This window comes from Heliangelus exortis, chromosome 15, assembly GCF_036169615.1.
Source record: "Heliangelus exortis chromosome 15, bHelExo1.hap1, whole genome shotgun sequence".
Taxonomy (NCBI): Eukaryota; Metazoa; Chordata; class Aves; order Apodiformes; family Trochilidae; genus Heliangelus; species Heliangelus exortis.
In genome coordinates this window covers 15,063,958-15,086,131 of record NC_092436.1, presented here as the reverse complement: position 1 = coordinate 15,086,131, position 22,174 = coordinate 15,063,958, and the positions used below count along the sequence as shown (strand labels likewise).

General features: G+C 48.0%; 1 protein-coding gene across 3 annotated transcripts in view; it reads right to left on the bottom strand.

The window, feature by feature from the left end:
- The window catches only part of NRG2 (neuregulin 2), a 173,553-nt gene that overhangs the window by 64,553 nt on the left and 86,826 nt on the right, over window positions 1-22,174 (bottom strand). For all 3 annotated transcript variants that reach the window (XM_071758664.1, XM_071758666.1, XM_071758665.1), the window contains exon 2: window positions 1,308-1,479. In XM_071758664.1, the coding sequence (XP_071614765.1) occupies window positions 1,308-1,479 (172 nt within the window). The remainder of the gene's footprint in view (window positions 1-1,307; window positions 1,480-22,174) is intronic.

Genomic DNA, 22,174 nt, shown 5'->3' with positions numbered 1-22,174 from the left:
CAACTGAGGCCATCATAAAAATACTGAGGGCATCAGAGACAGGCACATTTCTACCCTTCCTCTGCTGCCTGCAAGCCCAGACAGCTCTTCCTGAGCCCCCAGCATCCACTGGATCTGAGTCAGTTATTCTGGATCCACTGGTGTTTCCAGCCTGAGCCTCCCACTGACCACCTCCCTGCTTCATCCCAAATAATCCAGGAGTCCTACACAGTCCAGGATCACACAGGAGGTCAAACATTTGGGTGGAAGGAGATGAACTCTTTGGGTGTGACTCTGAAATCCAACCCAGCAGGACTGGAATCAAAGTGGAGCGACTGACAACGACCCATTGGAGCACAAACTGATTTTGCTAACTGATTTTTTCCGTGGCTTCTAATTTTAAAAATTAACACTCTACCAAGTTCATAATGAAAAGAGGTCATCTATTTTTCACACGCTCAGGCATAACATTTGTTAGCAAAAAATTAGCTCCAAGTTTTCCAAGGGAGTTGCAAGCTGACTTTGTTGCTGGCTGGGTCACAAACATGAATGTAAGCATAGTCGTGGTTATGGGAGAATTTTAAGACACTTCCCATGTAAATATTTGGGAAAATGTCAGCACAGGTCCATTTAAAGCAGCCCTCCATGAGAGCCCCTTATTCCTCCCAGTTGTCTGCACTGTCTGGATGGGGTGGTCCCAAGGATGACCCTGGGAATGGATCCTTCACCATGTGGAAAGCTCGGGGCAGCTGCCATGGATGTCACCCTGGGTGCAGGGACACCAGGGTCTCACACCAGACAAGGGTGCCTGCAGGTCCTGCTCAGACAGGACTGGGATGGGCTCCTGGATCTTTGCAGTTGCCTCAGATGCTCTCAGGCTCACCTAAACTCAGAGGAGGTCAGGGGGTCCCCCCACATTTATGCAGATCTCCTGTTGGCAGGGGTTGGATGATGCCTGCATTCGGATCCCTGATCCCAAAGCAGGATCCATCCCAGGTAACCTGAGGCTGTTCCCAACCAGCCACCAGCTGGCAGGGAAGGAGTCACCTCCTTAGGTCCCTGGAGGGATCCAATGGCACAGGAAGAGTTCCCAGCTACAAACCCAGCAGCTATCCCATGCAACACTTGCTCCTCTCCCTCTTTAAGGAAACTGGGAATCCTGCTCAGTCTCCTGGGCATGGTAAATGGGCTGTGCATGGTCCTGTGCCTCTGAGGGAGAATCTCAGGGAACCAGCAGGGACCTGGAGATCACAGCACCACTTCCAGCCAGACAATCCCCCAGACCCAGACACTCAGCATGAGGCAGAGCACCCCTCTACCATACTTACTTCCCATTTCCATACTTGATCCGGATGTCTTTGCTCTTCTTCAGCTCTTTGCCATCTTTAAACCATTTGTAGGAAGGCTGAGGGTTGCCAGCAGTTGCCTCACACTTCAGTGAAATCTTCTCACCAACGTGAACATTTGGGCTTTTCAGTTTCTTCAGCTTGGGAGGGACAGCTACAAAAAGAGAAATCAGACAGTGTGAAAACTTCCCTCTTCCTCAGGCCGGGCCCAAGCCCCCAGCTCCCTCCCCTGGGCCACCGAGGGATGGGAGGGCTGGAGAAGGGATGCACGGCTCTGCTCCCAGGTTCTGCCAGCACAGGAGCAGGGAAGGAGCATCCCTGCACGGGGAAAAACATCTCTGCACAGAGAAAAACTTCCCTGTGGGGAACAGAAGGATCCCTGAGGTCTGGGGTGGTTTTATCTGCTCCCCATGGTCACACTAAACTCCCACAGGTCTCTTGCTGGTGCTTGCTCTGCTCTCCAGGCCAAAGCCAGGGATGCAGGAGCTCCAGATTTTTGGATACTAATTTTTCCATTGCTGCTGATCATGCTGACAGCCCCAGTGACCACAGGTGAAGCATTTCAGTGCAGAGGAGCAGAGGCAGGTCCTGGGGTGCAGTTCCCTCTCCTCCCCATCCCCCTCTGCACAACAGCATCAGCAGCAGAGTAACAGCCCCTGGGCAGGGCTGCAATGAAATCCTGCACCTACAAAGGATGAGACAGGGAGGGACAGCTATTCTTCAGGTGTTAAGGTGATCTTCAGTTAGAAAAATGAAAGAAAATAGCTACTTAAAATGGTCTTACAGCCTGTACTGCCAGGCTGGCCAGCAGCCTTTCCAGTCTGAAGCCTGGCTGGGCACATGAGCTCCCTTGGGTGTTTCAGAGAGGAGATTTTACCATGCACCTGGGACATCAGGCAGAGAGGGAGACACTTCTTATCAATCCCTGCCAGGCTTCATATTAAACATGACAATGAAGGATAAGCAGGCTTAGACTTTTCCTCTGAACTGACAGCTCTGCACTCTTTCTGCTCTCTTTTCCACTCTAAGTGTTAACCTTAAAAAAGAAAACAGCAAATTGCTGGCTTTGCCTGAAGACGATGGGCAGCAATGGTTTCCACTTGCCTAAGATGTGTCAGAGATAAAGTATTTTGTCTGTCTAATATGAACAAGGCATTTTTTAAATTGCCTGATGCATTCTGATCTTGTGATACGGAAGAGCACTCAAAGGAGGAGGAACTGGATGAGTTTCATTAGACTAACTGCTATTTTATAGACCTTTGTAGGTCTCCACTCAGTCTTCATGCCAAGCTAAGTTATCATAGGTTGGTTTTATTTAAAGACTCTTTTCACTGGCTTCTACAAAATAAAAAGCACAGCAATCCCCAGGCGTGTGCTGCTGCTCCGAGGAGTCTCTTACTCCTTTGTCTGATCTGTGAGGGTATGGGAAGCAAAAATTTAGCTGAAAACACACACAGACAGTTTGGGGTAATACAAAGTGTCTGGGCAAAGCTCACAGTGACTACAAGGCAAACCCAGAGGCTCCTGGAACTGTGACACAGCAAATCAGTCCCCAGCACTGCTGCTGGCTCTGAGCTCCGGGGCTCTGCTGGCACCAAGGCACAGAAACGAACTTAGGAGCCAGTAGCACACCAAGAAAAAAAGAATTAACCCCAGCAAATATTCTTACTGACTGTTACAAGCCTGCTGCAAACTCCTTGTGACTGGTTGGGGATGGAGAGAGCTGCACAGGTGCTGTTTGGGGCAGGGAGAGCACAAAACCAGCTTGGAGAGCAGCAGATAATGCTCCAGGCTGCACCCTGATTTCTTGCTCTGCTTCCCAGGTCACCATGCTTTGGCACAGGCAGAGACTGCTGAAGAAAAACTCTCTCAGTTCCCCAAATGTCAGAAGTTCTATGAAAATCCAAGGTGTCCTGGGTGCTGTGAAGCCAGGATCCCTGCTGCTTGCCTGGAAAGGGATCGCCCAGAAGAGGAGGAAGGCAATGAATGGAGAAGAGAGCTCGTTTCTTCTCAGAACACCATGCACAGAGATCCAGGAAGGTAAACAGGACCTTGCTTTTGTAGGGGTTATTTTGGGCAATAGAGAAATAGACTCTGTCAAATATTTATTCTGTCTGAATGTGTGTGCTGGTTGGCTCCCATTGTACACTGAGGTCACCCTGTCCCATGCCAGCAGTGCCTTAAATACCAGGCAGGTCCTGACCTTGGCATTGCTGCATCTGCTTCATAGTATTTCCAGCCTTGCAGACTGCAGAACTGTGAAGCAGGCAGCATGGCCTGGGAGAGAAATGTGTCAGAAAATGCTGCTGAGAGCAGAACAAAGCCCAGAAACATGGAGAACATTGAAGGAGAGGGCCAAGGACAAGCAAGAAAACTTCCAAGATCTCCACTCCCTGATTTACCTCCTCTGGCAGGAATCACATCTCCCCCAAGCCTCTGTACCCCTCACACCTTGTGATTTTGGTGGCCTTCTCAGTGTTAAGTTAATGACTGGGCTTGATGATCCTGATGGTTTTTTCCAATCAAGTTAACTCTGTGGTTCTGTAACAAATGACATGAAATTCCTAACCAGGCAGGGCCATGCCAAGAGGGGCTGAGCTGGAGCTGACCCTTCCACAGGGCAGGTGCTCTGCCTGCATCCCACTCCTCCAGCAGAGAGCCCAGCCCAGGAAAAAGGCAGGAGAACAAGTTTCCTCTCCAGATTTCATTTTTCAGCTGTCTTACTACAGAAGGGAGAGGGATGGTGCTTCTGTACCACAAGCCACATTCCATAGACTGGAATTCTCTCAGGGCAGTGAAAGAGAAAGGCAGCTCACAAGTATTTTGGACTGTGTGTGGAAAAAGCATAAAGAGAGCTGTGCTCCCAGCCATCCAGTGCATCCCTGCACCTTCCTGTGCCATTCCAAGTGTGGCTCATCCTTGGGAAGCAGCACGGCAGAGCAGGCACAGCACAAACTGGATGGATGCAGCATCCCCAGCCACAGCCAGCCCTGCTCTAAAAGGAAACCCAGCTTTGGTCTGCTGGAAAAGACTGCTCTGGGCTGGAAAATCTCCCTTCATAATTCCTTCATCTGTTAGAAAAACACAGAAATCCTCACTTAGAGCTCTTATCTGCTTAATGCCAGCCAAAGAACTTCCACAGTTTTTCATTCATAGTGTTAAAATTGCAGCCCCGATTCCTAATCTGAATTTCTCTACCTTTGGCTTTCAGCCAAGAGATCTCTGCCTTTCTCTGGTAAATTTGAATCCCATCTAGCAACAAGAAACTCTTCCCTTTTTAGGCACTTGTGACCTATGAATGATTCACCTTTCAGCCTTCTCCATCATTAAACGAACTCAGCTTGAGAGACCCAAGCAGCAGAGTGCTAATACTGGAGTATTCCAAAGTTTTGCTTTTCAGTTCATTTTCAGCTTCAACATCGACCCATTTCCTATTTCCTTTCCAAATCAGGGAGCTCAGAAAGTCACAAGCTTGATTCAAAGAGATGTGGGGATTCTGAAAGTGCCTCCTTCCCTTACTGCTCTGGATATTTGGTGCCGTTGGACTCCCTCCCTGTTTGGTACTTTTTCCATTGGGAAAACGAAGTCCCAGCTTTACAGACACCAAGATAATGCCCCATCCCTGGCAAACAATCCCAGATGTAAAGCAAGCAGGTTTCAGGTTCTACTTCCCCCCCAGCTCCCAGTTTCCCAGCCTCTCTGTACAGGTTTCTGCTGCTCGGATGTGGCCAAAACACTGACCCAAGGCCACCCCCGTCCCCTCCCAGCCTGGCACAGGCTGGGCTGAAGCTGCCATTTCAGCTCCTCATCCTCTGAATCTCATGGCCCTGGTTTGCCAGCTCATGGTCTTCTCCTTGCCTGCTTTAGGAACTGCTCAGCCACAAAAATGGGACCCAAAAATGGGGAGGTTTTGGGCTGCACTGGTCAGCCTGAGGCTGCAGCTCTCTTCAAGCCATCATTCAGGAATTGTATCCCTGGTCACCTGGCAATCCTGTCAGCCCCTGCTCTCCCAGATCTGAATCTCCTCTCCCCAAATCTGAGTCTCCTCTCCAGGGGGCTGAGGAACCACCAGCCTCACAAAGCCTGAGAAAAGGCAGCTGCAATCCAAGTGATTTTTCTAACAGCTCCCACACCAAGGGGATGCTGTGCTGCAAAAAGGCAGGGTTCATCCTGCTAGAGCTGAGACTAACAATAAATACAGATTTTCTACAGGTTTTTGCTCACTACAAGGCCAGCTGAATCCCAAGCAAGTGTTAGATCTCAGCCTACACTAGCTGGGTAAGCCATACAAATTAACCCTAAAGCTGGGATCAATAATAGCCACATTTTCCTCACCTGTTTCAACGTTTATGTTTCACTAAGAGGCTTTTACAGGAAGGATCTTTCCCTCTGACAGCAGTCCTGGCCTCTACTGCCAAGTTACCACTTTCTCATGGACAGCAAAGGGTTACAAAGTCTTTAAAAAATGAGCTCTAAATTATGCCTTATGAGCTGCTTGAACATCAGCCATAAAAGGTCTTATATGTACACACTGCTTTAATTAATTAACTTCTGATTACATTTGATATTACAGTGAAGTATCATGATGATAACAACACCTCTTTTACTTCTGGACTATGCCTGGAAGCACCTCAGACCCTCAACTCAAAACATCATTTATCACCCATGGGGAGAGTCCAACAACTGAGCAGTAACAAAACTTCATCTTTCCATGGGAAATATTTTGCAGCCTTGTCTTGCTTTTGATTCAAACACACACTTCTGCAAAGATGACAACTCCTTCCCAAAGTTTTTTTTTCCCCATTTCTCTCATCCCTGCCCCAGGGCATCATCATGCAGCTCTGCAGATCTTTGGTGGGTCAGCAGGCTCTGCACTGAGCTAATACATCTTATTTCTTGATTAATGCAGCCTAATTAATCAATTTCTTGGTTAATGAAGCCCCTGTTTCTGGTGTGTTTGCTGCCTCTCCTGTTTCTATCAGAGGGGAAGCTCCTTTGGTCTGTGTTTGCTTTGGCTTTTATATGACAAGGAGAGAAAACTGAATCTCAGCAGCAGCTGCTCCTGTCCTGGATCCTCTGACTGCTTCAATACTGGCTGCAAAATGCCAACTTGTCAAATCTGCTCTGAAGAAAGCTCCCTCCAGCCAGAAGGAATGGAAACATGGGGTTCACTAGAAAATAAACCCTTGCTTAACACTTGAAATGCTGTGTTTGTCCTTTTTATCCACAGAGTCCAGAGCCTGCAGAGAGAACCTTGATGCCCAAGGGCTATGTGCCATACCCCAGGTACAACCCATCAGGGGTTAACTACAGCCTCTAAATTGAGAATATAAATTATAATCCAGCACCTCTAATGTGCTTTATGTTTCGAGCAGCTTTCATGTCTGATTTATTCAGAAAAGCTGATCAGCTCACAGCTGTTACCAGGACTGCCTTTCCAAACTCACTCTGGGTCCTGGGCAGAGGGGTAAACATCAAGTTTTTGTAAATGTCAAGTTTTAATGTCCAAGAAGCAGAATTTTGCTGTAGCCATTATTAGGCCTTTTAATTAACATTTAGCCACAGTTCTCTAACTGGATCTGTGATGGCAGGGACTCCACTCTGGGAGCCAGCTCCAGGCAGGATGGGTCCCTTTGGGCATTTACCCCTTGGCTGCACTGCCCATGGCTCTGTCCCTGCAGGAACTGCAAAACCAGAGGCTTCAGGAAGGATTAGTGACCCCAAGCTCTCCAAGGACATGGATGTGCCCTGTGCTCAGCACACCCCAGCCTGCTGGGCCTTTCCCACAGATGGATGCCAGCAGGAGTCAGGGGCACATCTCTGTGTTCCTGGGAGAGGTCCCATTTTTACAGCATTAGGGATTGGAAGTCATCAGGTGTGACAGACCATTCCTTCAGGTCCCAGGGGATCTGCTGAGGACATCCACACAGCTGAACACAGACCAGAGACACTGATGGGGAGAGGACCCAGATGACTGGAACTGTGAAGGGGCTGAAAAGACTGAAGTCAGCAGTGCTGGGGTGGGAATGAAGCTTGGAATCCTTGCTGGAGCCACAAGGACTGCATTATTCCTCCCTGCATGGCCCATGGCATCCCCACAGTACAAGTTCTTTTCCCTTAACTATGTTCCTGTAGCTTTCCATCTCAGGAAGGAGCAATAAATACAACCCAGTCCACAGCACTATATTCATTTAAAACTGTGAGGCTCAAAACCCAGTGTTCCCAGGACAATTCCCACGAGTTGACAAGGAAGTCACAAGCAATTATGTGGATTCAGGTTTGCTCTCTCTAGGATCTCTCCCAGGAAAAGGTGCCACAAAGTCACCAAGTTCACTCTCCTCTCACAAATACTGACCTAAACCAACAACTGATAAATCCCTCCTCTTCTGCCTTTCTTTTTCCCCCTCTCCATATTTAGCTATTCTTCTTCCAAGTGAAAGTTTGGAAACTTGGGGTATGATTTGGTCAGAGCCATAGCCTGGAGTCTCACTGAGCAGCTGGCCACGGGGTGAAGATTTCTTCCCAGTATCCAGGCTTTCCATCCCAACTATTAAGCCAGCCAGGGTGTGCTTTGACCCCAAATTGGGCTAAAATGCTGGAGCTGGCCATGCTGTGGCCTCTCAGATGTTCACCTGCAGAGCACAACAGCTACAAGGAATTCACATACAAATCTCCACTATGAAAATCCAGGGCTGAAGTGCCTGGATTTGCCAAACCTAGTACTCTATGAACACTAACTGGTTTGCAAACAATGTAATTGGAGTAGAATTGCTATTGTGTTTGTTTGTTTTGAATATTTTTGGCCAGGAAGTTGTCCTGGAGGTATAGTTGAGCATAAGTGGTCTGGTGGAAAAATGTCATTCATTCTGTTCCTATTAAACCCCCAAACAATAGCCACACAAAGACAGCAGTGACAATTTCTGCCCTTCATGCCTCTAACAATGTGTTTTCAACCCTAAAGGCAACATCTTGTTTGTACCCAATTGATTCTGGAATCATATTTTATATAATCAAATATATCTTTGGACAAAGATATATTTTATGAACTGCTCAATTTCCAACTGACCTTGGAAGCAGCAATTCATAAAATATAGCTTTATCTCTATCTTCACAGTCAGCTAGAAAAATAGCCCACCCATAGCCTGTGGACTGCCAGTCAAGACCTGGCCAACACCACATTACCCAGAGCATCCAAAACGTTGAAATACATTAATTCTTTGTTTCAGCCCTGCACACTAAGCACAAATTACTTGCACTGCTACCCTGGTAAAGACCTGGGTGCTATCTGTCATCTCTCAATCACCAAAGGAAAGTGTAACCATCACCCCGGGAGATAAAACAATCCAAGTGAGCAATAAAACTTGTTTTGTTGAATATTTATTACCAAATCTGTACATAAACCCATATACAGACCCCTTACCATAGCAGCACAGTGAAAGGCTATATGATAGGTTAGAGGGGAGGATTTCCTCATGTATTATGGCCATTAGGGGAATATCATCAGTTCTAGAAAGCAATTAAAAAAAAACCCTATTTTGAGTATTACAGCTCTATTGACCACAGGATTGTTTCTTTAAAACAGGGTGGGGGGTGGGAACAGTGGTTAAAAGGAGCTGAAATCCCTTTAACAGAGACTGCTGGGCTCTCCCAGTGCCAAGAGGACAGAAGACAGGGACTGGTGGGAGCATCACAGGTCGATTTTGTAAAAAACAAGAGGTGTGGTAATGCCCTGGGTACAGAACAACCTCAAAGAGCACTCCCCAGATCCTTCAGATAGATCAGCAGGAGGGCAATGCCAGACACATGGGACCTGCAGGGTTTGCCAAGCAAACCTTTCTCCTTCTGCCCAGCCCTGGCTTCTGCTCACCAAAGCCAGGAAAAAGCAAAAGCTCAGGTATTCACACCTGGCTTCAGACAGCACAGCACTGCTGGCAGCACCTTCCTCCTCTCTCAAAATGTGGCATTTCATAGAATCCTGGAATTTTCAGGGTTGGACCTTGAAGATCCCCCAGTTCCAACCCCCTGCCATGGGCAGGGACACCTCCCACCAGCTCAGGATGCTCAGAGCCCCATCCAGCCTGGCCTTAAAAACTTCCAGGGATGGATGGGGCTCCCATCCACTGGGCCAGGGTCCCACCACCCTCATGGGGAAAAACTTCTTCCTAACTTCCCATCTAAATCTCCCCTCCTCTAGTTTCAATCCATTCCCCCATGTCCTGTCACCACCAGGCAAGCTAAAATGTCCCTCCCCAGCCTTCCTGTAGCCCCTTCAGCCCCTGGAAGGCCACAATGAGGTCCCCTGGGACCTCCAGAGGAACCAGAACCCCAACTCTCTCAGTCTCTCTTTATAGCAGAGCTGCTCCAGCCCTCTGAGCATCCCCATGGCCCTTCTCTGGACACTCTCCATCACATCCATGGCTTTCTTGGAACAGGGACTCCAGAACTGGACTCAGCACTCCAGCTGGGGGCTCAGGAGAGCAGAATAAAGGGGGAGAATCCCCTCCCTCAGCCTCCTGCCCACACTTCTCTTGATGCAGCCAAGGACACAGTTGGTTTTCTGGGCTTCAAGTGCCCACTGTCTTCATCCACCAGAATGAGGACCCCAAAGGTGTTAAATCACTGCTAGGTGAGGTCTGGACCACAACCACCCAGCCCCTCCTGCAGCTCCTCACTGTGGAGGGTCTGTTCCAACCCCAGTTCTGCACCTGCCCCTTCCCTTCAGACAAGGGACAGGTTTAAATAGTGTTTTCAAACATGCTTAACAAAGGAAAAATCAGCAAAATTCAGGATTGGTTATGAAGTTCCCTCAGGGCAAGCAGAGGTCAAGTGCAGGTAAGATGTGGCAGCCCAGCTGGCAACATTTTTTTGGATATTTTGACCTCCCAGGAAGCCCTGGGCCAGAGGACATCCCTGTGTGATGTGCCCATCCAGGTAGAAACTCAGCACAAAGAAGGCTTCCCAAGAAGAAAGAATTTTAATTTCTGGACAAATAAATTTGATTATCACTCTCTAGCACTGAGGTGGGGGGATTTTTAACTGTTAACCTATAAAATCATATTCACTGTCATTCTGTGACAAAAGCCAACCACTTGCAGTCTTAATTACAGTATTTTTTTTTCCATGTCTCTGCCTACTTTGAAAGTTCACCATTGTCTCTGGAAGGGTTTTGACAAATCCACCAGAGGGTATTTCCAAAACAGAAAGTCGTGTTTTTATCAGGATCTCCCCACAAGAGCCCCTGTGGGTTGCATTAAAGACTTGTTTGTTCTCTGTAATGTTATATTAGGAAGATTTAAAGTTTCTTTTTTTTTTTCTCCTAGTTCAAGAAATCCTTTAAAACACTGGTACCAGAAGAAGAACTTCAGATAGTGACCGCAGGTCTGCTTTCCATCCAAAACGCAAGAAAAGGGAAGAAAATAAAGATCATCCCTGAGACAGTTTTTCCAAGGCAGATGGACACCTACATTCCCACCAAGTGGGGATGGGGATGGAATGGAGGAATGGAACCCTCCACCACAACGTTATCCCAGGATGCTGAGGGCATCTCTGCCTTCTCCAGCGGCACCAGCAGGATCTGCACGGAGGGGCTGAGCCCAGGGAGAACCCAAGCCCTGGAGAGAGGGGCCACCTCCTCCCTGGGCTGCAGGGAAGCAGCTAGCTGTAAATTCCAGCTGGGACTCTGGGCACTGCCCAGTGGAGACACTAACACAGCATGTCTCCTGCCTTGTCCAGAGTGTGGCTTCCCAGCATTGTTCTGAAGAGCTCCGACCCCCACCGAAGCACAGCAATGGGTGGCTACCACTGAAATGTCCCCCAATCAGCCTGATTTATGGCTGCCAGGAGTCTCCAGGATGTCAGCTCTTCCTGATTAATTTTTTTATCCTTATTTTCCCTTGGTTTATATTTGAATATGGCTTATTGCAAGATTCTTCAGAACTATTCTCTGCAAAGCCTTACCGGCTAATTTTTGGCTTGTAAATTGCTCATGAGCAGTTTGTGGCTTGTGTTTAAAAAAAAAAAAATGAAAAATCAAGCAACTCTAGCCCACTTGGGCTGGATAAAGAGATTTTGTGGCCTCCATCAATTCTAGCCCCTGACAGCACTGACAGAGCTCTTATTATCACAAACATACAGTTGCAATTTTAAAATTTGCTTCTTGTGACTCTTCGTTAAAATTGAATCAACAGTTTCTTCTTCCACAAACATTTCCGGCAGAAAATTCACTTTATAGAACATTCATGGGCAACAAGGAAGGAGGAAGGCAAGACAAATTTGAGGTTTTGATGTGTGCAAACCCTTGCCAGTTGGCTGGTTCCTCCAGTGAAGAATTTTGGGAAGAGCAGCAAAGGAAGGTGAGACGCAAGTCGTCTTCTAGAAGATGCTGCAGGATGCAAGCAACCAAAACCAAAGAGCAATGCTGCAAAATGTGGGTGAAAAAAAGGCAAGAGTAGTGGTGGCCCAAGCAGGGAAAATATTCTGCATTCAAAATGGATCCGGGTTGATTTAATCTGCTGTAGTTCTAACTGTAGATCCCAAGGTGGGAACTTCCCCCAAACAGGCCAAGAGATCCTGCACAAGACAAACAACTTAAGGTGAAGAGCAGAGGGCTGAACAAAAGATGGTTGTTGAGCAAAAAGCTATTAATAGTGCTGGGTTTTATCCCAGAAACGTTGCGTAAAGTGGGACAATTTGCATCCCTTCTTTCTACTTCCATTTCCTCTCTCAAAGATCCCACTTAAAATATTAGGGGCAGGGACTGGGCCTTGTTCTGACTCTGTCCTGGGAACAATGCTGCAGCCAGGACCTCTGGGTGCCACCTTTGGACCACAAGTGCCAATTTTAAGCAGCAGTGAGAACGAGGGGAAGGAGACTGGGATCCAAGGAAGACCTGAGAAAGGACAGGGTACAATGTGGGATTCAACTTGTATTATAAGCATGGATGGCTCCCATCTCCAGGCAAAAATGACAGGGAAAAAAAGCAAGGAAGCAGTTGAGCTAAGCAAGAAAGATGAAGGCTCTGCCCAGCTTAGGCAGAGATGCTCCTTCACTTCTGCACTCTGGTTCACCATCTCCCCCATCATCCTTGAACAGCTCCATGCAGAGGAATGCATCCCCCTAGAAACTCCAAAAAAGGATGTTCAGGGGTCTGAGACACAGCACATAAAACCTGATGGAAAGAGTGGGGTCTCATCCGCTGGGGAATAGTTTTGTAGGAAACAAAATAAAAAATAAAAAACCCAAAATACCCTGTGTGTGTGACTTTCTGTCTGAGAAACATGCAGAAGGTGCAGTGGTGCTGAGGAACTGCCCTGGGAAGGCCTGGATAGACCTTTGCCATCTTCAACAGTTCCAGAACCAACCCGAAAAGACAGAATTCAAGGGGACAACAAACCACAGGATTACAGGAATAAGTTTGGAAGAACCCCTCAGCAACTGAAAAGAGCACATCCCTGCCCTGCAACACACACCCAACCCTCCAGGATCCAGACACCTAACCAAGCCAGGGCTACACATCCTCCCTGCATCCCACAGAGTGCCCCAGGACCTGGGTGACTGCAAGGATGAACCTGATCCACCCCTCACAACCTCCCCAGCAGGCTAAATCCCCTCTGAGAAAAGGCTGAGGGTCCCTGACAGCAGGAAAGGCTGTCAGGACAAGGGCAGAGCAGGGGATGGGGAACCCAGATGCAATATCAGCTGTTGAGTCCTGTAAGGCTCTTTTGGTCCCCAAGTGCAGAAGAGATCATAGAATCATAGAATCCTAGGGGTTGGAAGGGACCTCAAAAGATCATCTAGTCCAACCCCCCCTGCCAGAGCAGGGCCCCCTAGAGTACATCCCCTAGGAACGTGTCCAGGTGGGTTTTGAATGTCTCCAGTGAAGGAGACTCCACAACCCCCCTGGGCAGCCTGTTCCAGGGCTCTGTCACCCTTACAGTAAAAAAATTTTTTCTGATATTCAACTTGAACCTCCTATGCTCCAATTTACACCCATTACCCCTTGTCCTATCACTGGTCACCACTGAGAAAAGCCTAACTCCATCTCCCTGACACTCACCCCTTACATATTTGAAAACATTGATGAGGTCACCCCTCAGTCTCCTTTTCTCCAAACTAAAGAGACCCAGCTCCCTCAGCCTTTCCTCAGAAGGGAGATGTTCCACTCCCTTAATCATCTCAGTAGCTCTGTGCTGGACTCTTTCAAGCACTTCCCTGTCCTTCTTGAACTGAGGGGCCCAGAACTGGACACAATACTCCAGGTGCGGCCTCACCAATGCAGAATAGAGGGGGAGGAGAACCTCTCTTGACCTACTAATCACCCCCTTTCTAATGCACCCCAGGATGCCATTGGCCTTCTTGGCATCAACAAGAGATGTTCCACCTGTTCCCAAAGATGGAGCCCACCTCTCCTTCTGTCCTTCAATCCTTTATATTGCTCCTTCTTTCTGTTTCTGCCTCCTTGCCTATGTCAGCTGCCACCAAACAAGTAACCAAAACCCACTCATCTTCCTTTCTCGATTCACCTTGGCTGTAGGATCCATGGGTTTTAATTTCTTTTGCCAAATCAATGATCTTGAAAACCTTGAACATCACCCTTAAGCCCCAGACTAATGCTCCTTTCCTTCTGGAAATGCTGGCTTCTTCTCACATCTCACTGAAAACACAACTTCAGGGATGCTTGGAGCAGCACTGGGGCCTCTGGTCCCCCTCTCCTCCTGGCTGCAGGATGCAGAAGCTGAGCTTCCCCTCCTGCTCTTCACTCTTATCCCTGCCTGTCCCTTTCCTCTATGGCCAAGCCTGAAACACCAAGAGAAGAAAACCTTCCTGCTCACTTCCATGCTGCTGTTTGCAGCTCCCAGGACCCTGTACACGTACACGGGATCTTTCCCAGATCCACTTTTACCTTCTGAGCAAGGACTCAGCCCAGCTCAGCCAGCTCACCTGGGTCTCACCCAAAGCCAGAGGACAATGAAGACTGAACCCCAGAGTCAAGCACAGCCTGCTCTATTATGCTTTTCATCCCATTTTTCAGCTTGCACCCCTCCCTTTATAATTTGGTGGTAAATAAACGTCTAGTCAAAATATCAGATAATTAAGTGGGAGCGTCTTTGTGAGCAGGAACAAAAGCTAAACGGACACCTCAGACAGGATCATCAGCCCTGCCACGTGAAGCAAGCTCTGAAAAGCCTTCCCAGGTAACTCAAGATGAGCAGATCCACCTTCCCAAGCCCACTCGTGGGCTATGGGAGCCCCAGGGCAAGGCAGCAGAGTTTAACCACCCAGGGCTCACCAGGGAGGGCAGCAATTGGCAGGACTTGAGGTCCCCACACTGCTCTCTCCTTCACTCCCCTGACAATTTGACACACTGCTGTTTATCCTAATCCATTGTTCATGGGCCTCCCCACCCAGTTTTCAGCCCATGTGATGCTCTCCTGTCCCTACCAACTGGAATTAATTTGGGGTGCTAGGGCTCTACCAAGGGACTCCACTACAATCCAAATGCTGGCAGAGCATCCCCCGTTTTCATACAGATATTTTGGCCTTTTCTCAGATACCCAGAGTAAACAAACAAGCAATCACACTTTGGGGAGGGGGGGAAGTTGTCAGTTCTGGGCTCCACCAGGGATCCTCTGAAGAAGGAGGTCACTTTGAGAGGGAGCTGCTCACCAGCAAGAGCTGTTTGTCAACATAAACCTCACCCTGCCAGCATTCCCCTCTACCTCTGACTTGTTATATAAAGCTGATGCTGCTAAAATATTTAGCTGAACTTAGGTCAAGAGAAGATGGCTTTTGAAAGACTTCCAGTGGTTCATTTGCAAGCACTGACTGAGGGATAAATCATTTCAGCCCCAATGAGTCCTCCAGCAGCCAACTCTGTTAACAGGGCAACTCCAGCAGGGAAGAACAGGGGAAGGCTTTGGTGACGCATGGGGACTCGTGACAGGCACAGAAAGCAGCCAGAAAAGAGCATCACACTGCAGGGAAACTGCCTTCCTGGGCTGGATCATGCTCCTTGCTAGCCAGGGACTTCCACTTCATGGCAGTGAGCATCCCTTACTCCTGACTAACTTCCCAGGAGGGAAATCTTCTGCCTTCTCTCAAGGACAGAGCTGTTTCTCTGCCCTGATGCCCAGAGGCTGAGAGCCCTGCTTGCATTTGTACCCTGGTTAATCCAGCTGACAGCATGCCTGGGCTTCATACAAAAGTCTCTCCCTCTCTGCCACTCCTGCTCTGCTCTGGGCTTCAGTGACTGCAGTGACAGCAGCTCCAGGCAGGCACTGATGGAAGGACTGGAAACCATCTGGGAGCACTTGGGGATGTCTGGGCTTCCACCTTTGGCCTCAGTGGAGACATAAACAAAATGGGACTTGCTGTCCTGTCACCATCTGCCTCCTCCTTTCACAACCCCCAGCTTCCAAGCTGTTTCCAGGACCTCTTCCCCCCCTCCCAAAGCTAAAGGTCCTTCCCTGCTCACACATCATCCCTGCAGGAGCCACAGTAATGCTTCCAGCACTTGTACTGGTCTGACTGGTGGCATGGGGCCTCCACCTCCCACCAGGAGCTGGGCTGGAGACCCCCACCACACCTCTGCCCCCAGCTCACGTGGATCACAGCCCAGGAGAGCATTTCCCCAGCATCTCATGGAGGGGCTGAGACTGCACTGGAGGGGAAGCTTCATGGGCTGGCACAGGAGGGACACAGATGAGAGACAGGGTGGCCAGTCTGACAGCTCTCTACCTATAGAGAGCTGTCTATCTATCTATATATCTATAATCTATATCTATCTATCTATCTATAATCTATATCTATCTATCTATCTATCTATCTATCTATCTATCTATAATCTATCTATCTAATCTATCTATCTATATATATCTATATCTAATCTATCTATCTATAATCTATATCTATCTATCTATATACCTATAATCTATCTATCTAATCTATCTATCTATATATCTATATATCTATATAATCTATCTATATCTACCTATCTATATATAATCTATCTATATAAGTTATCTATCTATATAATCTCTCTCTCTCTCTCATCTCTATCTCTATTTGTGGTCTCCAAAGGCAAATCCCATACTCCTGGAGGCCACTGCCCCAACATCCCAGGCAGCTCCCGTGTGCTGTGAGCAGAGTCTGGAGGCTGCTGACTCAGGGGAACTTGTCAGTCCCAGGCTGCTCTGACAGGTTTGGACTCGAGCAGCTCCTCCAAGCCCAAACCTGAGGAGGGGGGGACTGTCAGCTGGGATTGTTCTGGGCAGCTTCTCTCTTCAGGGTGGCTCCTCCAGAGGGTACCAAGCACCCCAAAGGTTCAGGCTCTGCTCTGCACGTTTCCTCCTCTTCTGGGGAAACGAGGAGCCCGAGGGCAGCATCCTCCCTCCTGCCAGCCCTCTCCAGTGTGAACCAGCATCAGGAACCCCTGGCCAGCTCAGATCAGAGCTGCCACAAGAGGTTTTGTCTGCTCACCCCAGCCCAGCTGGCAGCACAATAGGAATACCTGCTTTTTCCTGCAGAATAAGAGACTTTAAGGCAGGAATCTGGTGCAGAACAGCTCTTTCCCTTTAAATTCACACCCTAGGCCAAGCATGTTTTGCAAGAGGCTCCCTGTGCAGACAAGCCCTGAGGCTTCAAAGAAAAAGGCCCCTGATGGGGGAAGCACCAGGAGGGCTCCAGGATCCCAATGGGGCAACTGCAAAACCCAAATGTGGCAGCAGAGATGGGGCAGGCTCAGAAGTTCATCAGAAAACAGCAAATATCTACAAGAGACACTTAGTGTCCCTCCTGACCTTCAAAAAAGACCACAAAGGGAGGAAGGAGAAAGGAGGAAAGGACAGGAAGATGGACTCAGCTCAGTCCACTTGGAAAACTTGAACTGGGCCTCTTCCCCTCCCCAGAAGTGGTGATATTGGATTAAATATAATGACCTAGAGATGGTTTGGAGGCTTGCTGTTACCTTTGATATTGTCAGTGTTGAGGCCCCAGAGAGGCTTTGCCCTGCCATGACAAAGGATAAATGAAATTGGAGATTCCCAGAAAATAAAGCAAGTACCACCTGGGGCTTCACGGGAAGTACCAGATTATCACAGGTCTGGCAATAGAAACCCAAACTCTTGGCAATGCTTCACATTGCTACTGGGTTTTGCTTGGTTTGGGGTTTGGGTTTTTTGGGTTTTTTTCCCTTTCTAACCCTCCAAAATGAACAAGACACCTACCTAACCCCATAAAAACCCCAGAGCTCTGAGTCATGCCATCAAAATCAAACACTGACTCAAACCATCACCAGCACTAAATGTTACAACACATGAAATGTGCCATGGCCCTGCTAACACAACGCTGGCTCTTAAAATTCCATGGCCAGCCCAGATTTCTAAATATAGGATAGGCAAGGAAACCTCTCCAGAAGGTTCAATAATAATAATTCAACCAACCAAAACCAAACTGTGTGGACAGAGGGGTTTCTGGAAGCTGTTATCAACATATTTCCATTGTAAAACATTTTGTGCCACCACTGCTTTCCCTTCTGCCCATCAGCAGTAGGGGGAATGGAGGCACTCGGCCACAGAAAGGAGCAATTCCCTGAAATCCAGCTTAGGAACAACCCCAGCTGCTTGTCTGCAGATTCAGGAGTACAGGCTTCTACCTGGACACTTGCTAGTGGAAGAGATAGAACTATTATTGGAAAAAAAAAAAAAAAAGGAAAAAAAAAGGATAATAAAAAAGAAAAAAAAAAAAGAAAAAAAAAAAGGAAAAAAGAAAAGAAAAAAAAAAAAAAAGAAAAAAAAAAAAAGGAAAAAAGAAAGGAAAAAAAAAAACCCAACCAACCAAATGAAAAAAAAAAACAGTACATAAGGGCTGGGTGCTAGGGCTCTGCAGCCTAAAATTGCAGTGTGTGCCTCTACTGTCCCAAGCAAGAGACAGAAAAACTTCCTCAGGACATCTTCTCATAACAATGTCCTTTCCTGCCTGTTCTTTCCTGGCTGCCATTTGCCCAGGGGAACCTTTCCCAGTGGGCAGCTCAGCTTTGATTATCAACAAACCTCTCCATCCTCACGCCTGAAATGCACAACTCTTACCCAGGAAAGCCAAGTCAGACCCTCAGCCTTCTCCTTAAGGCCACAAAGATAACCCAAGGGTTGGAGCCTCCTGTGAAGAGAGGCTTGGAAACCTGGGGTTGTTGGAGAAGGCTCTGGGGAGACCTCAGAGCACCTTCCAGTGCCTGAAGGGGCTCCAGGAAAACTGGGGAGGGACTTGGGACAAGGGTCTGGAGTGATAGGACAAGAGGTAAAAGGTTTTAAGCTGGAAGAGGGGAGATTTAACTTGAATATTAGGAAGAAATTCTTTAGGGTGAGGGTGCTGAGGTTGCCCAGGTTGCCCCCAGAAGCTGTGGCTGCCCCATCCCTGGCAGTGTTGAAGGTTGGATGGGGCTTGGAGCACCCTGGGCTGGGGGAGGTGTCCCTGCCCATGGCAGAGGTTTACAAGATGATTTTTAAGGTGCCTTCCAACCCAAACCATTCTGTGATTTTTTGGATGAGCTGCTGCAGTGCACTGCAGCATGGGATGGGGATTGTCCTGATTGTCCTTTATCCCCTGTCTCCTGTAGGAAACCCAGGCTCATTTAACCATAATTCACAATCATTGCTCCAGATTTTTACCATTTTCTCCCCAACATTATTTGCCAAGATGCCCCTCTTGAAATCTCCCCACTGACATTTCTTTAAGGAGTCCAAAGCCAAGATACCCAGGAGATTTCTACATCTCTCCCTTGATCTAAACGTGTCCATTTCAGATGGCAAAAAGTTTTCTTTATTCTTCTTCATCCCTGATGGACAGAAATGGGGTGCTTAGGGCTCACCAGGGTGGGCAGGGGAAAGAATACCCAGAAACAAGTAATTTGTGCTGCCTCCCATCTTCCCCAGATGAACTTTTTTTTTTTTTTTCTGAGTAAAAACTATTTATACCTGGAAGGATTGGAAGAAGTAATCCAGGACTGAGTGGGAAATGTTCTTTCAAGCAGAGAAGTATAGACATTATTATACACACACAGCTTTGGGTACTGAGTCATCAGTTCATGTAAGAGCCAGGATAATTTGTGTTGTGGGCTGAATCTCTTTTTCTTGATCATATAACTGGCATCTCTGCAATGTTAGGACCTCTCCTGCAATGCAAGTTTTAGCTGTGTTTGTTACCCAACAGCCAGGCAGAGAGTTTATTTTAGCATTCATTAAACGTGCCTCTCACGCAGCCTCTCAGAACAAATACAGAAACCTAATCTCATTTATTGACAAATGTGAAGCAAAATACACTTCCATGCCAAAGAGAAGTTAATCACATTCCTTGTCCTTGCCCTTCAGGCAAAAGCCTGAATGAGCAGATGAAACATGCATGATCTCTGCAAGCAAAACAAACTTCTTGGGTAGCAGCTACCAGGCAGGGTCCTGGCCTTTGCCAGAGCCTCAACTTCTGGATCCAGGACCCATTCTGGATCACTCAAACACCTCAACCAAGGCAACCAGGATTCCCAGCACAAGCTCTGCAGTTTTTGCTCATGGCAGAAGCCTCACGGGGGTCACTGTGTGATGGGCAACTGGAGCTGCTTTGTGCCCACCTAAGCACCAGCTACAAGCTGGCTCTGAAAAGCTGCTGGCTGAGGGAGCCCTGCCTTGCATTGCCAGCCATCTACCCAAAAAAGAGAAATGTACCAGCAGGAGCTGCTGGAGTGTCCCCCAAGCCTCTTCCCCATCACTATTTCCCTTGTTGGTGAATCCCTCAGTGGGAGGCAGGCGGGTGATGGGGTTGGGGTTGGGTTTTTTTAGCTTTGTAGTGCAGCTGAGGCTTCTCTCCTGCAAGTCAGAGTGGGCAGAGCTGGTCCTGGGTACCTTCCTGTGCAGAACAACCCTGCTAGCAGCTGGAGCATCCTCCCTCTGCCTGGCCCAAACTCAGCATCCCTCCCTGCCAGCCCACTGACCAGAGCTTGGCAATGGGCACAGGAGGCAGGGACCTGAACACAGCAGCCAAGAGGGATGTGGCCAGGCTCAAAGGAGCAGGCAGCCCAGCTCCCTGGGCTCTTTTCTCCCAGGGGAATCAATAGTTCCCTGCTGGGACCCAAGCTCAGGGGTTGATCTGATTTCTCACCTCACAAACATGGGAGAGCCATCAATAAATAACCTGGGCAACACAGGGTGCTCTGAGCAGCCTCCTCAAAGCCACACCTGCACATACAACACCCCTGGAGGGAGAGAAGTTTGCCCCTGGAGCAAGGAGGCTTCTCCTTACATCAGGATGGGAGGTGGGAAACAGCTTGAACACTCCGAGCACTTTTGGTGTGCTCTGGAGCAGAACTCAGGCTGCTGAGTATGGGATCTGGGTCAACACTTTGGCTGGAGGAAGAGCTGGGCAAGAGGCAGACAACGAGAAAGAGGATCAGAGTGGTAGGGGGATGGAGCACATCAGGAACCAGGGGGCTGCTGGAAGGTGCCAGGGACTTCAAAGTGGAATGAAAATTCTGTGTGAGTGCAAACGGATGGACACGTGCACACCTAGAGAGTTTCTGAGTTGGGATAAAGTCCCAGCCTTGAAATCAAAAAGCTGCTGAAAGCAAGAGGGTCAGAGGCTCAGCTGGTCCCTATCACACACCCCAAGGAAGCCAGAGGAGACAGGGCAGCAAGACATCTGCTGAGAACCTGGCTGGGATGGATTTTGACCTGATTTTACCCTCAAATTAAGCAAATGTGCAAATTCTGACACCAAAAAGAAGTTTCTCTGAAGGGCTTCCAAACATCAGTCAATGATGGGGAAAATCTGCTTCAAATTTTTGGGGTGTTTTTAAAAACATAATACTAAAGCACACAACTTTAGTGTAGTTTGAAGGTAAATTAAAGTTTCACTGCTTCCCTAAAGAACGTTTTTCTACCCACCTCATGCATTTCTAGCTGACCAAGTCTCAAACTTGGAGAGCAAACATGGCTCCTTTCCCCTCCCCACCCTCCCCACCTGTGAAATTCAGCAAGAAAAACTGAGCTCTGACTTCCACATGGAGTCAAAAAGGGAAGGGGTTGCTAAGGATGAGACAAGCAGTAGAGGAGCTCCCTGGCCATCAGGATCCTTTAGGTATCACCATCAGAATCCTTTAGGTATGGCCATCAGGATCCTTTAGGTATCACCATCAGGATCCTTTAGGTATCACCATCAGGATCCTTTAGGTATTGACCACCAGGATCCTTTAGGTATCACCATCAGGATCCCTTAGTTATGACCATCAGGATCCTTTAGGTATTGACCATCAGGATCCTTTAGGTATCACCATCAGGATCCTTTGGGTATGGCCATCAGGATCCTTTAGTTATGACCATCAGGATCCTTTGGGAATAGTCATCAGGATCCTTTAGGTATCACCATCAGGATCCTTTAGGTATTGACCATCAGGATCCTTTAGGTATCACCATCAGGATCCTTTAGGTATCACCATCAGGATCCTTTAGGTATCACCATCAGGATCCTTTAGTTATGACCATCAGGATCCTTTAGGTATTGACCATCAGGATCCTTTAGGTATCACCATCAGGATCCTTTAGGAATGGTCATCAGGATCCTTTAGGAATGGCCACCACCCTTTCTGCATGGGGAAGCCTGGTGTGGGCCATTGCCCTTCTCTGCTAAGAACCTCTCCTCCATCAGAGGAGCTCCTACCTTCCAGATCTGCCTGAACTAGAATCTTTTATAAGAGCTGACAGTCTGCCAAGCCTAATTACCAGAGTTATTAATTACCTAAATGTCTAATTTTTACCATTGTTACTTCTATTTGTTGTTACAATTTGGAATAGCTCAAAAAAATGCAGCAA